Source organism: Hippichthys cyanospilos, chromosome 3 (genome assembly GCF_059441005.1).
Source record: "Hippichthys cyanospilos isolate Australia breed blue-spotted pipefish chromosome 3, RoL_Hcya_1.0, whole genome shotgun sequence".
Lineage (NCBI taxonomy): Eukaryota > Metazoa > Chordata > Actinopteri > Syngnathiformes > Syngnathidae > Hippichthys > Hippichthys cyanospilos.
The window spans coordinates 176,715-202,487 of NC_142371.1; the positions used below are offsets into that span (position 1 = coordinate 176,715).

The 25,773-nt window shown below is 38.3% G+C and overlaps 1 protein-coding gene across 2 annotated transcripts in view; it reads right to left on the reverse strand.

Annotated features, from left to right (window-relative positions):
- LOC148425268 (small conductance calcium-activated potassium channel protein 2-like) overlaps positions 1 to 25,773 on the reverse strand; it is a 77,545-nt gene that overhangs the window by 34,155 nt on the left and 17,617 nt on the right. For both annotated transcript variants that reach the window (XM_088410844.1, XM_088410843.1), the window contains exon 3: positions 19,485 to 19,580. In XM_088410844.1, the coding sequence (XP_088266970.1) occupies positions 19,485 to 19,580 (96 nt within the window). The remainder of the gene's footprint in view (positions 1 to 19,484; positions 19,581 to 25,773) is intronic.

Consider the following 25,773-nt stretch of genomic DNA (forward strand, 5'->3'; position numbering starts at 1 on the left):
TTTTAAAGGGCTAAATGGCTCTTGATCTGCATCTATTCAGTCTCATTAGCACAACACACAACTCGAGCATCGCACACTTGCAGAGTCATCTCGCGTCTGGGCTGCTTAGCAAAAAAAAAAAAAAAAAGCTGCTTATCTCAGTCGTCTCTGAGATGGGAGCGCCATGACCGTCTCCGCTAATTGTACTTCTCCCCCCTGCTGCATTTGGATGTTTTTGTTGCTAATTGCTGTGTTAATCTAGATGTTGTTATGAAAGGCGCCGTTACAAGGAGATCGCTAAAGGAAGGTTTCATTACATGGAGAGCTGAGAGGGTGGGGCTGTTGGAGAGAAGGATGAAAAGGAAATGAAAAAATAAATATCGGAGCAGAAGCTCAATCTGTTCTGGGATGCTGGCTGACGTCTGAATTGCTTGCATTGAGCAACAACTTTTCAGTGAAAATCTACATCCGTTTTCTAAAGGAGGTGGAACTATCAAAAATGTTTTGGGTTCATACAACTAGCAAAATCAAACATTCATTTTTAATAAGCATACATGAATGCAAATCAGTATGGATTGAGGTCAAATACTATTTCAAAATAGATGGGTAGGTGGATGACTGAATTCAATACACGGCCCTGGGATTTTGGTTTTTAACCTATTTTGAAAAATGATTATATATATATATATATATATATATATATATATATATATATATATATATATATATATATATATATATATATATATATATATATATATATATATATGTATACGTGGTATGATCTTGATCTCAATATTGTGACAAATCAAAAATTGAGTATTCATATTGCTCTGTAAAATAAAAGTTGTCAGAAAGATCTCTACTATGAATATTATGAATTTACGTACGAAAATCATGAGTTGGCATCATCAGAAAAAAAAAACTTAAAGAGCAAACTTTTTGCATTTGATGTAAATGGTCATTTATTTATCAAACGTTATACATGGGTACTCTGCATCACTTCGTTTTCCTAGAATGCTTGTACTGATATTCCTTTTGACTGTTTATTATTGATTTATTGAAGAATTTTTTTGGGGGGGGGTTGATTTTTATTCTCTTTAATGCATTTTAACAGCCGTCATTTATGCTAGTATTTTTGGGCTAACCTGCAAACCTGATGCCAAATGAACCTAAATGACAGACTGGTATCGTGTGGAGGGGTATCGGAGTCAGAGTATCAGGAAAAACTGTACAGTCTCGCTGTTGCTGGTTTTGTGTAAAAAAGGCATAATATCTCTCCTTTAACACATAAACATTCATAAAACGCAAAATTATTTCATAAATTTACCATGGCCCTCAGAGGACTTTCCCACTCGTTCTTTTAGTCTTGGCAACATGAGAACGGTTATAAAAATAAATGCAAACGATAAGGGAATTGACATCCCTGTGGCAAAACATCTAAGCACACGCTTTTGTTCTTTATTTCAGAGTTTGGCTTATATCCCCGCAGAGTAAATAAAAGGTTAATGATGACACAAACAAGAGGAAAAGCGAAAGCTCCGCGTACTCAAAAAAACACAAACACAACAACAAAAAAGAAAACAGGACCGTGTGTGATCGCCGGCCACGTGTTGATAAATGGCAAATCCATGCCATGACCACCTATGGACGCGCGGCCACTAGTCCATCATTAAAGCCATACATGGCTCAGCGGGTGAGTTTTCCAACCCATGCGGCTAACGTGCGCAAACGCACTCGTTTGGAGCCGATGGGGGAAACCGTCGAGGCGGCCAAGGGTCAAACGCCGTTCCTCGCTTTCCCGTCCACCCGAGCGCGTGTGCGTTCCGCACTCGTGTGTGCGGGCCAGGCCTCGTCATGGTGACTGTTGCCACGGCGACAACATCAAAGAGCAGCCAAGCTTAATTAGGATCCCCAGAGAGAGCGAGGGAGCAGCAGGAAGACGGCAGAAGAGAGGGAATCAAAAAAACCAAAGAGGAGGAGGAAGAAACACGTTTAGAGATGAGGCGAGAAGAAAAGGGAAGACGCTGGAAAAATGATGGAGGTGTGTGTGTGTGTGTGTGTTTGACATACAGACTGGCTGTCTCATATTGATGCGTACGTGTCAGATTTTGGAGCGAAACATCTCTTCCCTTCTTGTTGAGGATACGACCAATTAAAATAAGATTAATTTGGAACAAAATTGGGTTTGCGGTCATAAGTTTACATACAAACAGAATCCATCTTTATTGACACTCCCAGTTGATGTGTGCAGTAAAACTAACACAAAAGAAAGTAGGTTACATGCTTTATCTATCAAAAGTTTTTTTTTTCCTAGCTTAAACTAGCTTAAAGTTATAAGTTAAATAATGGAAAACGCCATGGACTAGCTAACGGAATTAGCAATAATGTCAGAGTATATACCTTCACAAGAGGTGGAAATGATACAACAAAACTCTCAGGTATACGTTCTTTCGGTTGCAGAAAAAACTGTTACATAACTGTCTTCTTTGTGTTTTTTCTTCATCAAACCACTGTTTAACTTTGATGCACGCACCACACTGCCCCCTGGAGGAACAACAGAAGCAGCGCACATATTTTTGGGCAGATAGCGTACAAATCAGCTGCATGAAAATTCTTCAAGGTATTTTTTTGTTTGTTTTTTTTTTTTACATTGATTTTATATTTTAGTTTAATGAATTTTTGTGTTTTTGAACAGTATATTATATATTAAACAAAAAAAATCTGCAAAATTGCAAGACATAATGGCATCATGAAGTATCCATGCTTGGTATCAGATAGTGCTCAAAGTACATACTTGAAGTTTTACTCTGTCCCAACAAAAGAAAAAAAGTGGTGCAAGTGCATCGTTACAACCAACAACAATTTTTGTTATTCCTGCTATTTCCTCTAAAAAATGTCTCTGGGAGAGCGCAAAATGGTAAGCCCAGCGAGCTAACACAGATTTGCGTTAGTGAACTGTGTTCCGATGTTCCGATGACATTTTTGGCAAAATTGTGTAAATTGTGCAAAGATTCACAACATTTAATGACAAAATGCCATTGACTGGCGTGACTTGGGTGAAAATATAACATTTTGTTAGGGTATTTTCAGTCCAAAAGTTCCAAGAGTAGTTCTTTTCAATTGTCTTATTTTGATTAAATATGAAAGGTGATCTGTCTGTTTTTGTGAAGGACTACAAAAATAAATGTAAAATTACCATTGAGAGGCTGAAAACAGGATTAGAACAATTTTAAGTTAAACTATGGCCTCAATTAATTACTTGATTTTTGAAATTCATTTGATAATCGATGAGTTTATTCATCAATTAATTTTGACAGCTCCAGTAAACATAACAAAACAAAGTTTGCTACAAGTAGCCTTCCAAAACCAAATCATTTGAACTGGAGTGAAACAAGCGAGCTGCAATTATTCATCATTTGTGTATTTTGCTTAGGACAGCAACTATTGATGATTTTGATAATCGATTAATCGGTTATTATGAGGAATCCATTTTAGAGAGAAAAGGAAATTATCTTTTTTTTAAAATATTCAAATGACTGTCACAAAATAGGCTAACATTTGAGCTTTGTTTTTTCAAAGTAAAAACAAATGATTGTAAATATCTTAAAAATCTTACATTGTTTTAACACAATGACACTCTACTTTCATATCGGAATAAATCATAGGTGTCGAACCCCAGTCCTCGAGGGCCGGCATCCTGCATGTTTTCCAGTTTTCTTTCCCCAACACACCTGATTCAAATGATTAGCTCATTAGCAAGCTCTGCAGGAGCTTCAAAATGATCCCAATCATTTGAATCAGGTGTTTTTGAGGGAAAAGGTTTGAAAACATGTAGGATATCGGCCCTCGAGGACTGGAGTTCGACACCTGTGGACTAAATACATTTCAGAATATTTACTGATGAGAGGTTTACATTCTGAGAATTTAAGTTGGGGTCTGTAAATGATTAAGCGACGATCAAAAAATAATTATGGAGTCATGTGACTGCCGATTATATTAAATGATTCATTTTTGCACCTCAAATTATGATGGGAGTCTTTTTTAAGACGCCCGTGAACGATTATAGATATCTTTCCTTTGCCGTAATCTCTTTGACAGAAAACATTCAGCTGAAGTTCCTTAAGGGGTGAGATTAATGTCGAACATCTGTCATTAGACGTTTCCTGTCACCATCAGTTGGCACTGTAATTAAGGAAAGTGGCACATGAATCTCTTGGGGGCGGGACTTTTGTCACACACCACAAGTTTGGTCAAGCTCTGACCTTGTGGAGCTGAGTTATGTTTTTTGGCTGAGACAGCTGACTGGATTTACACTGCATGCTTCAAGTGACGCACACAATTCAAATGTTTTGCTCTCAAGCGACACGATTGGGAAATACGTCACGGCTGCATACGCAGGAAAAAAAAAAAAACACAGGGAATTGAAAGTCCTCCAGACTGCTATAAAATGTGGGAAAAAAATCCAATATGTATCAGATATTATATCCTCCAGTGCATGGAAATGACATGGCATTTGTTCTTTTTCCTTGTTCTTTATGTATTATAATTGTTTTTTTTAAACGTTCTCTTCAATTCGCCATTTTATTGTGTCACATGACAGCATTACAGTTACAGGTAGGGCTGGGCCAAAAAAGAAAATCTTGATTGTCTTTAGTCATTCTAGGCGATGACGACGTGAATTGATTTCAATGGAAGCAATAAATATTCAGAAAAAAAATCAATCTTTCACTATATCCATGGCTGCAGGTAAGATAAGCTCCTCTCCTTGGAGCAAAAAGATGTAAGGCATGCTTGTGATGTCCTAAAGTCTTGAAGTCTTCTTTGAAAATACTCAAGAGATTTTATCTACGTGAGAAGGGTGTATTTTTTCCCCCCAAATGCCTCATAGGTTTTGATGGCTCGTTTTTTTTTTTGGTGCTTTTAATTTAACTTTCCCAAAAGAAGAAAAATCCATATAGCCATATTCTATGTAGCCTATATCGCATCTGTGATTAGCCATTTTCCTTAGCATATTGTTGCAGCTGAGTGGGAAAATTATAAGTGTAAATATGGTCGGTTTCATATTCTTTCACAAACTGATATGATTATTTTGTCCCAGTGTTGTTTAAAGTGTTGAAAGTTAGATACAATGCATCACTCTAAAAACTTCGACGCGGAAGAAACTAGTTAGCTTTGAAAGTAAACACATTTCATTTTCCTTTCATCTTAAACTCATTATTGTCTCCATTGAGGTACTAATGGCCATTTGAAAAAGAATTTGTGAAGTGGAATGAACTATGAAAGGCTTTTTGTCTTTACAACAGGCGATAACATTTTGAATCAACAAAAATATAGTAAATTTGTGTTGTTGTTTTTTTCTCCCTGAAACAGACAGTTGAAAGAACCAATCAGTGAAGAGTGGTGGTGATGTCAGAAAAGTGATGTGTGGAAGTAGGAAACGACAAAGGCGGGGTAATTCAACATCGATAGCCAAAGAGAGACGGTAATGAATGAATGATGTCATTTTTGCTGGATAAAAGTTGACGATTTATTAGCGTCACGGTGACTACTGTCTAGCCTGCGGGCAGCTTTGAACGTTATAAGTAGCACGGACTTTGTGACATTGCTCACGAAGAATACGCCAAATTTGACTGCACCGTTTGTTTTTAACGGTAACATGAGGCTTTCCGAATCTCCTCCTTTCTTTCTCTCAAGAAAGTGGGTGTGGCTTGCCAGGTTAGGATTCCATCAGCATTACTGGACAGAAATAGTAAATAGGAGTTAAAATATTCAGCCTTCCAAGGCTTTCAAAATTAAAAAGTGGTCATTTTTCTTAACGAGAAAACAGGTCCCACTTTTGAGTTGCGACCCAACAGTTGAGGCAAGTTTATTCATGTGACAGCCTAAAAACTGGCTTCAACTTCAAATCAAAGTCGCTGCCTATCTTTCTGTGGAGCATAAATTATTAATAGGGCACTTCATCAATAATTCTGTTGTGATAAATATGTCAGTTGGATTCCATGTCAGTCGGACATACTGGCGGCAAAGGCGCGTTTTGTCCACACTTTCCAAGCGGAGCTCCTGAGTGAGTTTCAACGCTTAACTTTTTGAATTGAGAATTAGACATGATACGTTCTGGAACCTTAATTAGGCGGCCTTTATCCATTCATCTTTTTTCCCTGCTTGACAGGGGAAAAAAAGTGAGGTGGTCCAGATTTTGCCACAAGGAAATGAGCACCCCCCAACCCCACACACACACACACACACACACACACACATCATTTTCCCCTCTTCCCCCTCCCACCTTCCGGTTCTGTCCTTCCCCTGCTACCTCCTGCTGCTGTCGGTCTTTTCCTGGCTAAACCGCCACGAGGAAGGGATAAATAATTAAATTCCATTAGGAAAGTAATCTGTCAATGTTGAGTGAGTGAGTGAGTGAGTGAGTGAGTGAGTGAGTGAGTGAGTGCCACTGCTCTACATGACCAAAATGGGATGGAGCTTGGACGTTTGGACGTTTGGACGTGTGTGCGTGCGCAAGTGCGGCCAGAACAAACACTGGGACATACAGTATATACAGAGAGCCCAAAAGGGAACGCTGAGTCAAATCCCATGTGTGTTTTCTTGCTTTAAATTTAACAAAACGTGGCAGCGGAGTGCAAAGGCCGAGCGATATCAAAACGCCAAATGAAGAGCGAGCCGGACAGAAGGAGGGCAGCGCAAAAACAAAACAAGAAAAGGAAACAATGTGCATAGAGTCACTTTGGACGCAGTCCTCCACCTTTCTGGCTTGACCTTTGCCCTTTCCTCCTTCATCCAACCTTTTTCTGTCCTGAACCGCATCCAGGCCTTGCGGCCATTTTGCTCAACTAATCAGGTTAAATCCCTCATTGCACGTGTCTCATCACGGAAGCAGATGCAGAGCTGGACACAATCTGCCGGGCCCACACACACACACACCTACAAGCGCATACACACACACACACGGATGTGAACTTTACACAAACACCCAGATGGTCTGGACAAGTAGCAACTATAAAAGAACAAGAAGAATATGCGAGCAAATTAGCCACAGGGCGGTGTTTCCCAAAGGAGGTGGTGGGAAGATGTGTCTGATCAGCGAAGGAGTAAGCGAGCACACGCGCAAACACAAACACGCACACACGTAGTCAGTCACACCCCTGGGAAGTGTGTGCATCCTGCTCCTTGGAAAGCCCTCAAATAGGCGCGCGTGATAGAAATGGAGCAAGACAAACACATTCAGAAATAGAAAGATTGGCAGATGGACTATGGCACGAAAAGATGAACATTACATCCATCCATTTTTATTTCTTTTTCTCTGGAACTCATTTGTCATTAGAGTCGAGGGTGAACTTGAATCTCTCCCAGCTGACTTTGGTTGAAAGGCAATTGCGTTACACGTTCAGGGCTTGTTCACACAAAATGGCTCTGAGTGTATCGCTTTTTTTTGGTTGTCTTTACTTTTGGTCTACACGGACCAAATTTGGAAGCCTGATCATTTTTTTTTTTAAGTTTGGAGTTCCACACCTTACCAATAACACAACTAAGAAACGCAAGGCAGAGATGCTTATCACATTTTATTTTTTGTTCCTACCAACGAGAATAGTAATGACAATGAATACGTTAAATGTACAGGGGATGTTTTAAAATCACATTCTGACATTTTTCAGTTCAAAAGTTAAGAACTCTGAGTATTCAAATGACTGGACATACAATATTCATGATGAACACAAACCCATTTGGTCACTTTTGTTTAACTTTTTTTTTTTCCAATTTAGCACTTGTTTTGTAATTTGTCCACCATGGTTCATATTGTCATCCTGTCTGTCATCCTGTCATCCTGTCATCTGTTAAAAAAGATGAAGTTAAGGACAAGCACATATGCTGAATTACAAAAATGGACCTCAATCTTCTATAAAAGCTATTGCAACCAATTTCATCAACTTAGCAAGAAGTTAGAACATTGTCTTAACAATTAATGTGTTTGTTCGATATAATTGATAATTTAACACATTTGCAGATGATTGTTTTAATAGATCAGCTCAATTTTGTTTTTCACCAGTGTTTTGGAGAGAATTTTTGACGATATTAAAATTCCCAAATTGTACAAATATATAGACAATATACCCATTTGATACACATTTCGAAAATAGGAAATTTGTTCAAATAACCTAGTAATATTGCTCTAATGCATTGCTTCTCAATAATATTTTGTCAAGTCCCCCTAGGAAAGAGAAAACATTTCACGCCCCTCCCACTCGACGTGCTGATTATCTATTTTAAATTGTGTAAGCAAACAAACAAAAAAGGAATATAAATCAACTTTCAACAACCGTTAATTATTTCTTACAGCGGTAAAACAGAAAAAAAAAAATCAAATTGACTGAAAAAAGATGACAGTTCTTATTTTCATCATTTGTCATCCGAGCCCCCCCTGGCTTCACCTGGTGCCTGACGCCCAACTATTTGAGAAGCGCTGCTCTAATGTATGTGACCAGTGTTAACAATTTCAAAAAGTTAACAATGACTTAACAAGAGAAAAACGGATGGATATCAACACGCAACCTTGTTTCTATAACTTTTACAAAATTCCTAGGAAATCACAATATCCCATCATCGGTGAGCTATTTTTAGAACAAGCTGCTGGCTACCGACATGCTCTTTGATGGCAGCCCTTGTACGGTAGCAGAAATCAAATGAGTCAAAGCGCGACAACGCACTGATTGATTGTTGTAGGTCGAAGTGCTAAGCGTCCCAAGACTTTTGCAGCCGGTGCCCCTCCGAGGAAAAACACGCACGCGGCTGGTTGTTAGCAGCCAAGAGTGTAAATACGAAAAGCGGGAGTGAGATGAGGTGACAAAGAAAAACGTTCACACTTTGACTATGTGCTGAATTTCACAAAGAAAAGGTCTAAAAACAGCACACGGGTGTAAAGATGATTCCACCAGAGACATCTTGAGATGGGAAATTCCCTTCATTCAATGCTAATTTGCAAGGCGCCTATAAATGGCAAGGAGACAAAAAAACGGCATCTATGGGAGACGGCGTGCTGCGCTGCATTATGCTCTTCCATTAGCGTTCCCTGGGTGCATACGCAATGTGGTGAGCATCATTAAATGCCCATTCAGATATTAAATAGCAGCACAGCACTAAGAGGATGACCCTTCATGCTTACTTTCCTCTCCCTTTGCCATCTGCTTGTTTTTGAGTGCCAAGCTGGTGTCTTGTTGATCAATGGAGCGCTGGTGAAATGCACCAAAAGTAACTGAATCAACACAGTTCACTAATGCTGGAAGCGCACTAATGGACTGGAGAAATATTGCTCTTCCTCGCTCTCGAAAGACACACGAGTGCCTCTTGTTTCTGTTTGATTCATTCAAACGGCAATTCCGTTTGTTTGCTAACCGAAGCCGACACAAGTCTTGCGATTCAGGATCCAGCCGTTACTTTTGGAGGGAAATAAAATAATAATTAAGGGCTGTAATCAATTCATGTTTTTTAATCTCTCCGGTTGTAAACATTTACCTTCTTTTGGATTTGAGAAAAGCCCCAAACGCTGGTTGCAACCTTTAGTTTTGACCGTCAAGAGGAATGCTGCTGTTTTCTTTTGTCAATCGCCAAATAATTAGAAAATAATTTTAGAAAATAACTGTAAAATAAAACAACGTACATCCTGTCTGTCTTAGACTTGCTAAAATGTTTAGTCTGGCAAAGAGATTTGCTATAGCTTGCTACCTTCAAGTCTGTTGCTCGCATGAGCTGGGTTGCAGACATAGCTGGGTGCTTTGCATTTATGTGATAGGCTGAACTTGAGCTTCTGCTTGAGAAAACACCTTAAAAAGAACGCGTATCACTGTATTTTTGTCAAAGCTGCTGTCTGGGCAATTTAAAGTCAGAACTATTGATTATCTGACCGACAAATCTCACATGCTCTTCCATTTTGGGGTTAGGGTTAGGGGTTAGGGGTTAGGGTCTTCCATCTATACCTGAAATCATAAGTTTAAAGAGGAAAATTGGATTTACGCAATTAAAAAACATAACGTTGTATCTATGATTGTAATTCCATGATCACAATTAATCTGTTATTTTGACAGCCCTAATTACAATTTTGATGACATTATTTGTATGAAATACTGAGGAGTGAAACAACGTTTAACTTCTTTTAACAACAATTTTACTTGAGTCGTTTCTTGTGCAGTGAACAGCACCGAAGGTTCGACCCTGGAACAGAATCGCTTTCCATTATTTCTTGAGGGGAGACTTAAAAGCTCCAAATAGCTTAGAACTTCAAATACTTGCCGCTCACTGCATAAAATGTCTGCATGGTGCAAGCTTTTGTAAATGCGCAATTTTTGGGCATGTATTTCAACATTTATTTTTTTCCTTTATTTATGACCGATGAATGATTCGTTCGACTACGGAGCCACATAACCATTCGCGACGTTCTCAATGGGAATAATAGTTGTCTTGGGGTGTTTTCCGTGATCCATAACTATTATATTTCAGGCTGGCTAAATCAGACGAATGGTGGTGTGTTTGTACATAACAGCCGATCAATCACGGCACCTTTACACATCCTGAGGGATACGGCCGATGTTCACGCTCTAATGAAATCCATTTCGCATTCGGCTGTCAGATCCGTTGGCTTTTTTTGTTTATTATTGTGTTTCTCTTGGTCTTTGACGGCAAGTTAGTGGTACTATTTGTGACACTGCTGAAATAGTAGATGATACAAAACAAGCATACAAAACATGATGATTTGCTGAGCATGACACGGTAGGAATATAGCGGAAACTCCAATTTTAAAGGCCTCAAAATTCAATTAGTTTGGATTTCAAGCTAAAGCTTCCTGAGAAAAAATGCTTTAAGGGCCAAAATTAGCTGCTGGTCAGTTAACATGTTCAGTGAGTCTTTTTTTTAAAGAATTTTATAATTACGATTGCTGCTTTCAGTGGGGGAGAAAAAAATAAATGCCTGGCACTGCCCAGATTATCGATTGTCTCGTAGATTAAGCAGTGGGTAACAACGGGTAACAAAGTTAATTCATTAATAAATAAATTTATAATAGAGAATAGGTTATAAATAAATAGATAAATACATTTTACCAGAATTTGAAATGCTCAAATGCATTTTAATGCACCTTTAATACACCTTTAATGCTTTGTCTTGCTATAACATCGTGACCAACTTGCGTTTATTTTTTTAATCAAATTGTCTTTTATTTTGAAATTTGAGGTACTCAAATTACTGAAGAAGTCGTATGAGTATGACAAAGGGCAAGAGAGAAATGTAAAAGAAAAAGCTACAGACACCTGATAAATCAAAATATCATTGGATGCTGGAAGCATGAAATTATTATATGCAAACTGTTTCCTTCTTTACATAATATGCAGTAGCAGTCAAAAATTTGGAAACAAATATTTCAATGCAACGTCCAACATGCATGCTTGTGAGCTAAAAGTCATTTAAGGTCATAAAGCATGATCATAGAGCAGATTGAGAAAATACCAAGATGTCCAAAGCTTTCATCTGGGCAACCAATCTGAATTATAAAACTTTGACTAAAAGCTGCTTTTACTAGTTTTTTGTTTTGTTTATTAAAAACCACGGTCAATACATTCATTTCAATGGGGAACTTTGATTTAAGTTACTGTACAAGTGCTTTGAGTTCATGGTTTTCTTCCCGATGTTTTCCATTTATTACAGTTCCGAATAATATATAATCATATTTTTTTTAAAATACTCATGAGCTCACATACATTTTTATTGTTCCATTTAATTATTTATTACAGTTTAGAAAATTAAAGTGCTATTCTATGTACAGTTAATTAAAAAAAAAATCACTTCAACTTATTTCCCAATGGGAATTCAATAAAATATTAGAATAACTTATCACACAGTGTTCCACTTTGGATGTTCCACTGTATTGTATTTTTCACATTAAATTAACATGACAAGGTTCTGAAGATGTAAAGAAGTAATGAGGGTAAATGGAATATGTAAATGGAAATTAGCAATAGAATATTCTATCAGCAGTTGATGTTAACTCCATGATGGAAACCTTGTCTTATTTCTAATTCATCTTAGTTTTTAATTAATGCTTTCCTTATCATCTCACTGATTTCCTAAACAGAATAGTTGTTCGGTCCATAGAAATCTACCAAATGTTCTTTACACGACAACATAGAACGTAGCGTTCCGCTCAGGGGGCTGAAATTATTCAGCACTCACGCATAGAAATGTCACCACATTTTTTTTTTTCCAGCCAAGCCAGCAGCAGCAAGATCTGATGGCCACTTGCAGGGCAATTAACACAGCCATAAGCACCTTCATAAACACTTTGGAATATCGTCATTTGCAAAAGGTCAAGTTGAGGGAAAGCACATTTCTGCCTTCGGAGGACTAACAAGAGAGCAGATATGGCGCTACGAGGGAAAACGTCCTGTCTTGTGGACCTGAGCGAATGAGCAATCAAAGTGATTGCTTCTTTAGCCAGTTATTAATGAGAACTGCACAGCAATAATAAGAAAAGACGTAAAATAGGTTATAAATCATGAAAACGGTTATGATTACACATGCAAACTCTTTTTTTTCCTGAGCATATTATAAAGCCCAATGTGATTGCTTCTACTGATGGTTATTACAAGATGTGAGGAAGTCAAAATTGTGATAGCCATAAGGACGTCTCAAGCTAACCTTCAATTTACGAGCACGTTTCAAGCAATTTCGACAAAAAAAATCAAGCATGTCCCGCTAAGTGGCAGTCCGCACATTTCACACTTAGGGCTTCGGCGATGTCCTACTGTACCTCATGGAATTATAATTGTGCCACAATCGCGAGTGAGCAATGAAGGATTTTGAGCGAGCGAGAATAGATTCTGAGCACAGAAAAAACACAGTATTGAGCGAGCAATGATTAGAGTTTGAGCGAACAACGATGGATTTTGAGCACAGAAAAACTTTTCCCATTGCTCACTCACGATCGCCCTCCCTCCCTCGGTCAACATCTCGCTCGAGTTGTGTAGTCTCTGCGCACTCAGTGGGGCACACACAATACGAATGGGCCACAATACCAGCCAATCAGAGCTAGGAAAAGTGCACTGATTGATTGCTTGGTATCCATTTAGATTGCTTGTTGTATTCAGAGGTCAAATGAAATTGCCTCACGACTTGGGCGGGAGGTGGACATATCATTAAAGTACAAAAACTAAAAAGGTACTGTGTTATATCGGTACTCGACCGCCTCTATACTCGACCAAATCGGTGCTCGACCAAAAAATTCAAGTAGATAATGCATCGGACCTCGAACAGATTTTCGGTTCTCGACTAGCCGAGCCGACCCGAACGCGCTCCTCGGCCCTTCTCGGCCAGCGGGTAAGCGCCAGTTCAACTCAGACCGCCAGCGGAGTAAGACGTTTGTTCGAGTATTTCTTCCCGGATTTAAACTTTTTCGTGTTGCTCTAGCCCTTAATAATGGGTCCAAAGAAAGACAGTGATAAGGGGAAGGCAAAGAGGAAAACAATGAGGACCACTATTGAACCGAAGAAGGAAATTATAGCAAAATATGAACGCGGTGTACCTCGCGTCGCAGTTAGCTAGCGTCATCATGGAAGGAGTAACTCCCTCCCGTCCTCTCCACATCCATTCCTGTATGCCATCAACCATTCTCCAAAACGTAAGTAAATTATACAAAATGGTTTATAATGCTTTATTTATCTTTATCTTTATCTTTATCTTTATCTTTATCATGTACTGCTTGTGCACATTTACTTGTGCACACGTACTTTCCATTATTTCTTATGGGAAAAATGGTTTCGGTGTTCGAACAAATCGGTGCTCGACCACCACCTCAGAACGGATTATGGTCGAGTACCGAGGTACCACTGTAGTTCTATCAAATAAAAACAATACAATAATAATAATAATAATAATAATAATAATGATAATAATAATAATAATAATAATAATAATAATAATAATAATAATAATAATAATAATAATAATAATATAAAAGTCATATAGTCATATACTGTATATGTACTGTATATATATATATATATATATATATATATATATATATATATATATATATATATATATATATATATATATATATATATATATATATATATATATATATATATATATATATATATATATATATATATATATATGTATACAAACACACCCACGATCACACTTGAGTGAAACAAAAAAGCAATAAGATGTATCAGCATGGACACTTCAAAATGAAAAATTTCTCAGGTCAACCCCATCATGCCTCTGTTCACTTTTCACTGTTTTGTCAAGCGGTGTACACGTGCACAGACAAACACACAAAATCCCTCACAGCAAGCCAATCTGCGAAAAGTTAAATTCCCTCAAACGACAAGACGGAATAAAGCAGAGATTTGCAGTCCGCTCTGATTACTGATGAATTTCACTATAGTGAGAAGTGATTGCCTTTGCCTTGTTTCATGCTAAGCACGGCCGGGTCGGCCTGTCCCACCCTGACAGATTAGCGAAGATGCCGAAGAGACACAAAACGAGCAACGGAGAAGAGCGAGACCAATTTTGGCAGAGAAAGCGTGTGAAAGCTTCGACGCGATGAAGGTCCAAAAGTTGGGAAAGTGCTTTTAGAGGGCGATGTTGGCAGTCCGACGGGCACGGGGTAAATGGGGGGGATGCTGCATGCTGAGCCAGAAGTGAGGAAGAAAGGAGAGTGGATGGGCAAATTGAATTGAGTCCCAGTGGAAGAAACAAGAGGCAGATGTAATGTGATCAAGACAGAGGGAGGAAGAAAAGTAGGCAAAAAGACAAGAAAGATACTGGGGAAGGTGCTAAGACGCCGCCAGAATCCTCTAACATCTTTCCAGTGACCATCTCTATTATGTGTGCGCGGGAATGTAATATCCTGTTATATCCCGATGTGGAGTCTTCAGCAAAGCGTGTCCTGATGCGAGATGGCCATCGTTATTGGACGAAGCTTTTCATTTTCCAAGCACCGCTTCCTGTTTGTGCGCGTCAATAAAGAAACGGGCGCCAAGTGAATTTTGTTATTCTGTTCATGTACGGAAGCAAACGGCAATCGTGTTGACGCCTGTCACGGCACACGGTGTCATGTGTCACATTCGGGACAAGAAAAATGGAGTGATGCTGTGCTGTATTATGAAGTGAAGACATGCACAAACCGGAGTGGGTACACATTATAAGCTGATTGCTCCATCCGCCGCGTACTGAGCGACAACAAACAGGACAATTGTGAACAAATTTAAGTTGCTGTTTAGTTGTGTTTTAGTAACTGAGGCTCCCTACCCTTTGCTTTTCTACTTAGAAGTGTGTGTGTGTGTGTGTGTGTGTGTGTGTATATATATATATATATATATATATATATATATATATATATATATATATATATATATATATATATATATATATATATATATATATATATATATATATATATATATATATATATATATATATATAAATGAACGGATAATTTATTATTGTAAAACACAATACACTTGTATATACTGGGGGTATTGCAATAAGATGGCTTGGCAGCAAAATAACAAACTAAAATGGAAACAACATTTTTATGAATGAAATAAAATCAAAATAAGACAAGTGAAACTACACATATTTAGCAACTTTAGAATAATCTAAAACTATACTGTATATTAAACTGCATAATTAAGTATTTTGGTAAAACACAATATCCTTGTATATACGGGGGACATTGCATTATGGTGGCTCAGCAGCAAAATAACTGAAACTAAACTTGAAACAACATTTTGGTTTGTAAAATAAAATCAAAACAATGAAATGTAAGTGAAACCACACACATTCACCAGTTAGAATAATCAAATACGAACTATAATTGCACAGAAAATGATCATTATTCTCGTTTTGCCAATTTACTTTTATGAATGCGTTTTTCATGAAGGTATAGATTTTGTCATTATTACACAGATACAGAACAAGTAAGGTTGAATAATCATAACAATTGTTTTTTTCACTGTGCTCAGAACAATTATAGTCTCCTGGTGTGAAAATCATGACCCCAAAACCAAGACAGGTTCTGTATTAATGTGAAAGACAATGTAAAGTAAAATGCATATTGCCTATCAAAACAAACTGCTTATCTATAGCGTTATTTTTTTGTTTGTTACATTGCTGCCGTGATGCTGAGTTGGATCATTGCATGATGAACATGCAAAATGTTCACTTTTATTTGATGAATACAATTAGTGTCAGGACTTCTCTTCTTTGACGCACATACTTTCCATCTTGGTGGATTTATGCGCTTGAGCAAGTACAAATGCTTCCAGTGGAATTTTGCTGGATGGGAAAGAAAAGAAATAGCATGAGCGTGATGTTGTGCATGCCTCGCTTCTTGTTTGCCCACGTGTGTGTAAACAGCAACAATAAAGGGCAAACGCTAAGCGACACTTGTTATGCTGCTGATGTATGGAAGCAAACCGTCAACATGTTGACGTGTGTTGTGACACACGCAGTCTCAGTGTCGCACTCTGGGATCCTACACACATGTGTTTACCATGAAGCAGTTGCATAAATGCTATACAGTATGATTCAAGGAACTCAGAACTCCTAACTCTAAATTTGGATTTAAAATATGGCAATGTCCGTGCCACCCCAGGAAAAATAAATAAATGAAGAAATAAAAACTTTTTAAGGCTCATTCCTTCTTTATTGTTTTCAGGAGAAACCGCATGATCCGCAACGGATATGATGTTATGGCATTATGGGCAAAGAGCTCATTCCCCTTCCTACCTTCACAGAGGGCCAATTAAAAGCTAAGATATCATTGCCACATTTCATCACATAAATCCTACATCCCTGCATGAATAAAGCCTTTTTAATGAACAAAAGGCCAATTATTACAGAAGAAAGTCGTTTGTTTTTTTTTAAAAAGAACAAAAGACTTCTTTTTCAAAAATATAGTGCCTTTTTTTAATGAATAAATGTCTTTCCTAGAATTAAAATTGTTAGATGATGAAACTAAAGATTCATTTTATATATTCCCCTGGTAAAATGTCACTTTCTTCCCTCAATAAACTCTAACTTCAATATCATAATATTTTGACTATTTTGGAAAAATCCGAAGTCTTACTTATAAAAAATGAATGATAAAGATTGAATTACCGTTTTACTGCATTTTCATCATCGAAAAGAAATGAACATTTTACAAACCAGCCTACGTTCCAGGTGAATTTCTAAAATAAACCATTCATGTCTAGACCGGTAACATCCCCCGATGCTTCCCAGTCACACTTTCTTGAACTCCTCCTGTGATTTCATCAAAGAGAATCACATCACGGAAAGGACAGAATGTTATCTCTCTCGTCACCGCGACTTCTTCATCCTCCACGTCACGTGCAGCCTCCGCTGCGAACGTGGGCGGATAGAACAGAAAAAAAAGCCCTCTTTTAGTATTTTGTCAATGAATCCTCAGCTGCCTTCTACCTGAATGCATCACATGTACAGTACACGACAGTAATGGACTTTTCTACTGTATGATGTAATGTAAGCAAGTGACGGCATTAAACTAGCATGAGGCCGGATGGATGATTGTGGTTTTGCTGATGGGGAGTAATAGCTGGTCTGGGGGGCACTCACGGCTTCCCGCAAGGCTCCCATAAATAGTCGATGTGCAATGAATGATGAAAACAGCGGGCCGACGGGCACGTTGCCGTTGTATTCGTCAAAAGGACAAAATCACATACGACGGAGCATGAAGGCGCACGTGATCGATTGTTGCGGTCTAGCTACTGCATGCAAAGCCGTGTAGAGCCTTTGGTCGATCCCGCCACGGCGGCCCGTTAATGGCATTAATTGGTGAGGCGGACACACACCTGGGCCCCTGATTGCGGGAAGGCGCCTGAGGGATGGAATGCATTAGTATGGGAATAGACCTCTATAGGAACAGCTGCACAGCAAGGCAAGGCTTCACAGCTCGCTTACGTCTTCTAATAATGACAATTTGCAGTGTTAGCATGTCATAAGGCAAAAAAAAATCGTTTGGACACACTCAACTTTTCTACTGGGTGGATGCACTTTGTATTGATCTCACTGTAGCGACCGCATTTGGCAGATTAAAGTCAAAACGGACGGCACACACTTGGTTATAAGGCAGTGCAGTCATGCGATGGCACCCAGGCCCGGAAAAAAAAATAACGCAGTTATGAGTAGCTACCATAATATATTTAATTATACCCTGTTGTAGTAATACATTTATATAAGTACAACTATATTGCTTGATTAGGGATAGGGATAAACTATGATTTGCTTTGTTTTGAATTAGCTAACAGCTGTCGAAATGGTGGTCCCATAAAAAGCGGATGGATTTTGCTGCTGAATTTATATTCCACGAATGCAATATTCATCAGAATGCTGTGTTTAGACTAGTGGGGTTGCATAGAACATATGGTACAGAGCATATTGGGGTTGGCTTTCCTTTTAAAGATGTCGTAACATGAAGTCAACTTTTTGGAGCTTTTAATCATGTTCCAATGTTGATTTCTCACACTAAACACTCCCAAAGTATTATTTTCCTTCATTGATGAATTTCTAAACATTCCTTGCTTTTACTGCGCTCTCACACCAACCCCACTGGTGCAGACAAAAATGGCTTCTCGTTCGCTTATGAGGACAAGAGCGAGACAGAAGCATTTCACAGCTCCCTGCACCACCGGTGCAAGAGTAAATACACACCAACCTTATTCTCGTTGTTTAGTTTTGGTTTCGGTTCCGGAGCTGAGGAGAGGATATTTAGCAAGTTGGCCAAGTATACACAACATTTCATTTATTAACTTCCACCGGACGATTAGCATCAGTAGTAAATAATTCCCCCTCGGGTGGGACTATTGTTATGAACACGGGGTTCCCACAGGGACTGATTTGATAAAAGGAACGCGTGTTAGTGTGAGGGATATATCGAAGCCGCTTTGCATTTTAATTTCAGTAAAACGCCTGTTTTGGCTCCATTATATGGAGTAGTCATAATCAGCCGCGAGTCTTGTGAGGATGAGCGGTCAGGATGATGGATGAATGCATGTTGCGTGGCTGGCCATCGTGCGGCAAGAGGGCGCAACAGCTACACGGTAAGAGCAAACGAGTCGTTTTACTTCCTGGTTCGAAACATCGGTACCATAAAACCCAATTTAATAAGAAATTAAATCGCCAATGTGCCAAATGTAATTTATATGCACATATTACACTGTACTTAAATATCATGTCACGGCCCCTCTATTCTCTCATTTGGCTAAATGAATATATCTTTAATTGTGTGCATTAAAACAAAGCATTATAGTATCGTGAGCTATTGAGACGTGACTCGTGAGATTGTGCAGGTGTACCTAATCTGGTGTGCCTGAGAGTGTTCAAGAGCAAACAATTTTCTGTTTGGGCCCAGAGCAAATGAAAGAGCAAATGACGCAGAATGAATCTATGGCTTGACATGAGCGAGTGAGCCATTTTACCTGAACCTCCCGTGCGTGATAGGCGATGATGAGGCCCAGCAGGATGACTGTCGACAGGCTGATCAGACACTTCAGGGCCAGAGAATACATGGAGCTCTGCGGGGGAAAGAAAACACATACATCACAAAGTGGGAAAGTTACATATTGGGTCACTCCGGGGTGAGCCGTTTCCCTGCATTTACCAAAAAGATTTTCAGAGGCTGAGCAGAAGTATTGCACCTGTCAATAACCCTGTGGTGTGGAGCTTTAAATCTTCAGCTCTTCTGCTTTCACAGGGCTTATAATCAATGCACCGGGGAACTTTCAATCAATACAACTCATCGCACTTCTGGGGCTTCCTTAACCTTCATCAATCCCGCACACGCAAAGCTCACTCGACTGTGATGCGCACAAACACATCGCTTTGGCTATTTGACCAGAGTTGGTGTGCTTCGTTTTTTTTTTTTTTTAAGGGTGAGTCAGAAGATAGCCCAAAAATTATATTTCGTTATTCAGTGATTCTTATGGAACAATCGCCATGGTTAAGGCAGCTGCGCAACAACATGATGTACAGTAAAATGCCACCAACGAGTATAGGCCAATTTCAGAATAAAGACTCCAAATATTACATGGCAAAAGCTTTATTAGGCTTTTACTTTGAAGGTTTTCCGAGCGCTGGTTACGTTTCAATTGGCTTCACACGTCCAAGCCTCCAGTAGCTTTCGACATGAGGATGAGACGTATGGTGCATTCAAATGCAGTCATTTCAGATCAGAATAAAAGGCCATAATAATAATGATAATAATAATAATCATCATTTTATTGTAAAAACATTGCTTCAGGTCCTTGGGATAAACCTCCACAAATTTAAAAAATTGCTCCTCAAATGAAGACAATAATTCACAGAACTGCTTTGCAAAATAAATAAATAAATAATAAAAATCAAGTCTTAAAGAGTATATGACATAATTCACCTTGGGCAGTATTTCTCCGCAAATGGTCAGATTTTTTTTATATTGAAATAATTTTGGCTCTCCAGTCGCTGTTTTCAAGGGTTTCATTTCCGCAGCCAAGAAAGCATTCTGAGTAGCAGCGGCCGATCGTGACTCCAATTCAACAGGATTAGAAATGAAAAACATAAGTGGTATGAGTTCCCTTTAAAAAAAAAAAAGCTTCCACTCTACAACGGCAAAATATAAATCATTTGCATTTAAGTGTGGTTGCTGTAGCAACAGTATGAATGCTTCTGGACCCAGTGAACCAGAGCAAAATAAGTGGAGATTAAAAATTTAAGGACAGGCTCTTTTTTTTGACGTGTAATGAGTTGCCATGACTTAAGAGCATTAACCCACACCAGAGCATCTGGATACATAAATATATTTACAGTATGTACAGTATATTCATATTAATCATGAGAGCAGCACAGTAGGCAAATGCTTATCATGTTCCATGTATTAACCTGTTGCAATAGAGAATAGTATTATGCACTAAATGATCATTATTTCAGTATTCTGTATCTGGATCATTCAATTGATGCCATGTGTGTCCGTAGGAAATAACATGTATGATAGTATTAACTGAAAAGTGTCTGACATATTGATATGATTACATACTGTATTTAATCACCATAATAAGATTATTTTAAGTAGTCTTGAACACTGTAAACCTGGTATTTATTGCGTGCCCTTGCATCAGAATATTAAGAATCCGCCCTGATAAATAGTAATTCAAGTATAGTAGGAATGGTCTTTTCTAAAGGCCGAAGCATCCTTAAAAGTACTAACCTGCATTTAAAACGTTGTATACGTTTGTAAAATAATGCACACATTTGTATATTTTCTACATTTATTTTCGACTGTCTTTTGATTTCATTCAATTGCGTGTAACTTAGCTGTGAAGCCAACAGTCGTTTGTGGGTTATGATTATTACAATTATTTTGTTATCCAATCAGATTCCAGCTTCTGTGCATGGCTATATCAGCGTAACATTCCCAGGGCATTCGGACTCAGGTTTGCAGGCCTTCTGCAATTGAACACAACACAAGAGCAGGAACGTCATAGCAGTCGCATCCTCTAATTGGTTTCGAGTGACTCCGAGATTCATTGCATGGTAAATGGACCGCCAGACACAACAGTACATTACTGGAAATTTATTTTCAAGGTGGACTTTTCCAAACCAAAAAAGAAAACCTGGACAGCTAGCCACTTGTTTACCAGGGAAAAGATTTCATAACAAATTTGCTACTAGCAAAGACTACGTAATGGAGTTTGTCTAAAAATATATTTTTGTGCCGAGAACAAATGTACTTTGGCTAAAGTTTTAAATTTGAATGGTTATTAGGTATAATGATGGTTAACTGATATACTTTTATGAAGACATTTGGAGATGATTTTAATGGTTTTAATATTGTCGTAGTATATTTGCCTGCTTGCAGTCCACTAAGTGTGGTTTCAGTTCTCGTTCAAGTCAGTGATGTGAAAGTGAGGGCTAATTATTGCCCGTTTCAATAATGTGCCCAGCGCTGAACGCAATGACGAAATGCTCAGGATGTAGTTGGCCTTTTTTTGTCTTCGAGGGTGAGCATATTTTCAATAAAGGTTAATTTTATTTTTTGGAACCGAGTCTGCGTCCGAGTCACCTGATTTTTAGAGTTACCGACACCAAGCCCTGATCTGATACCGCCATGATATATTGAGGGAAAATATGATGGTGCTGATGGTGCGTAGTATAAAATGGATATATTGATCAGGATTATTTTCTTGCTGATGACCTGGTAAATATGTGATCCAGCTCAGTTTTTGTTCACATCACAGTCAGGTCTCTGAGTTTGCCCCCAATCCCGTTACCGAAACAAAACGAGAAATTCCACAAGTCACCCGATCCGCAGGAAAATATCATTCAACTTCTCAGCAGGCTATGTGAGGGACAAAGTTAGTCCAGTCATTTGTTTTCCTTTAATACAAAGTTTAAAACTTGGCAAAGCCCCTGCTACTTTACTTTATTTGTTCATTTTTAAATTACTTCACTGAATCACAGTAATGCGCTTCCTGTCAACATGCTATTTGCAAAAATACAATTCAGCTGCATTTCATGCATATGCTAAGAATATACTAAAACTCAGAAGAGTGACTGCATACTAAAATGAGATTCAGGAGGATAAAACAAGAGGAATAAAAAATAAAGTTGCCTTAAGTAGTTTGATTTGTGTATTTTTCACATTTTTTTAGTTCATATAGAGAGTTAGAACAAGAAACTGGTATACATTTGTTGGGATGGTCTATCACAATGGTTCTCAAACTCAGTAATGTACCCCCTGGGAAATATGTTTTCAGCCAAGTACTCCTTAACCAGTACAAAGCATTTTGGGGTTAAAAAAAATGGCCATCAATGCCTGCTTTATTAAACTTTAGAACTTTTCAAACTTCATTTGTATTGGTCCACAAAAAATAATGAACATATATTCTGTCCTCTTTTGGATCTTAGAAGAGTTCTGTTATTGAAAAGAAATAATTATTAATAAATATTTGTCTACAAAAAATAATCACTGTAAAGTGTCAGACTTGGTCTCAAAAAGAAATAATTATAAATACATATTTTCCTGCAGAAAAATATTAAAAATAAAGATACCTCTTTTTGATTACAGTAGAGATGTGTTCACAAAACTAAATCATTAATTTAATTATGAATAGATATTTGTACACAAAAAATAATCAACATAAAGTGTGAGACCTGTTCTAAAAAAGAAATACTTATAAACAAATATTTTTACAATAAAAAAAAATTAAACATAAAGATTCCTCTTACAGTAGAGATCTTTTCAAAAAATAAATCATTATCTTGACAGGTAACGAGAGGTAGCACGTGACAAGTTGGGTCAAATGGGGAGAATTTGGCTTTTTAAAAAAAATGACATTGAATGACCTAATCGTAAAATTTGTTTTATAAACTTACATTTTCCTGAAACACTTCATTCATTCAATAATTGTTTGTAAAATATTCTTGCATGCTTGTTTGCCTTATTTAAAATCTCAAGTAACCCCTGGAGCTCCTTCAAGTTCCTCCAGGGTTACCTGTACCCCTATTTAAGAACCACTGGCCTATAACATACATTTTAAAAACATAAGCAATGTTCCTTTGCTCGATACTACTCATCCCATCGGCCTATTACCACCTCCCTCACACGCACAGCTGGATATCATATCTTAATGGCTTTTCTTTTCAATACCCACTTGTTCTTCCAAGACGGTTGCACCGACGTCAGCACAGATTACGATAATACTCAAAAAGTTAATTTTGAGCGAGCCCTTGCAGATAGATTTAGCACGCTCCAGGGCCACATTGCGGACGACTGTTATTTCTCTTCATTAGTTTAACTACGCACACTCCACAACAGCGTCTGGAGACAATCGCGAGATTGCGTCGGTTGCTAATGGCTAGCGTCATGTGTGCGGAATTTAAGTTTAGCTAATAGCAAAGTGCGATTGATCCGGTACTGTAAATGCTGAATCACTTGAGATGGGGACAGTCAGATCCAATCATTGGTTAGTCTTCTCAAAAAGCCTCTATTGGGTATGATTATGTGGGATTGAAGGCAACAGCTGACAGATAAAAAAAAAAAAGGTGACAACAGCATCATCTCATGCAACTCACGTATCTCTGTCCCAAAAATTTGCGCTTGAGCGCATGGCATAAACAACAGCTGCAGATATCAATAAAGCCTGCCTTGCTATGATATTCAAACCGCAGTCACATCACGCATAGTTGCTTCTAACTGAATTGGAATGAAATATCAATGCAGTATAGATGTATTCTGGGGTCACAACCAAAAGACTTTCACATACTGTAATTTGGTTTCCCTACTTAAATATCTACAAAAAAAGGTTCAAAACATAAAAACAAAAGATTAGGAGCCTCGTGGTTGGTATTATTTTTAAAGATGACCACTCCCACAAGGAAACTTATGTCACCTATTCTCTTATTTGAATCTTAACCTGTTTTCCTGCCACTTATGCTTTTTTTCCTCCCCCTACTCTCTCCCTCAATGTTAGACCAGAAGATTTCATCAATTTAAGAATTTTATGTGATAAGGACTAACTAACAAAAAAAGTCTGACCAGCATGCTGGCGTGGAGCTACATGGTGGCCTCTGTGGCCGCCATTTTTACATGCACACAGTATTCTTATACCTCTTGACAACTGCCTGTTGTTTATAAGAACAACATATTTACATTAAACCCGAGTATGAGGGTTGAAAATTAGAAAAAATAAAATAGACTAGAAATACAGTAATAGAACTAATAGTAGCAGCTAAACTCTCAAATTTAAAAATGTAATATTTTTGAAGAATCACTTCAAAGTGACTTTGCAATATACGCATACATTATATATGCGTGAATTAAATGATGGTCAGTGTTTGTTGACATTGAATTTGAATTCCTCTTGCACTAATACTAATCGCGATTACTTCATAAAAGTAATACAAGCAAGAAATTGAGCTCATTTCTTCGTTATCAATGCCGATGACAGCCAAACGTTTTCCAAAACAGCCTCACTGTCATGGATACTTCAAGGTATAATATAGCTCTTAGCGCCTGAGTCAAAACTTGACGCCGGCGTACGCTCCGAGTCTTCATTTAGTGGCTGACTACTGAGTCTCCCTCATGAGGTGATTAAGCACAATCTGCATTGGTTCATGAATATATATTGCGAGTCAGTGTCCTGGAAAATAGAGTGTGTCAGTATGTTATCGTGTCTATTGCGGCTTCCCTAAAATGTGTGTGTCGGCCCAAATACGGGGATACGCAGCTGTATGTAAACACACACGAGCTTCCGAACCTTCGTTTTTATGCCACTTGTGCGCCATATTTTTATTAACTGATTACACTCATAGGGCGGCTCGGGGGCGCGGTGAATAGCATGTCCGTCTTACAGTTAAATGGACCCGAGTTCAAATCCACCTGGCTCCAGCCTTCCTGGGTGGGGTTTGCATGTTCTCCCCGAGCCCGCGCGGGTTCTCTCCAGGCACTCCGGCTTCCTCCCGCACTCCAAAAACATGCATGGCAGGTGTGTATACTGAATGGTTCTTAAGTGTGATTGGGTGCGTGAATTTGTCTCTGTGTGCTTTGCAATTGGCTGGAAACCAGTTGAGGTGCCCCCTGCCTACTGCCCGAAGCCATTGAATTGAAAATTTATATATACATCGGGCATAGGTCCTAACATTAGATATTTACACATTATGGAAAGTTATGCCTTCAACACTAACTGAACATGCCTGCCTGTTTAGAAATAAAAGCAGCTTTTACACACCAAG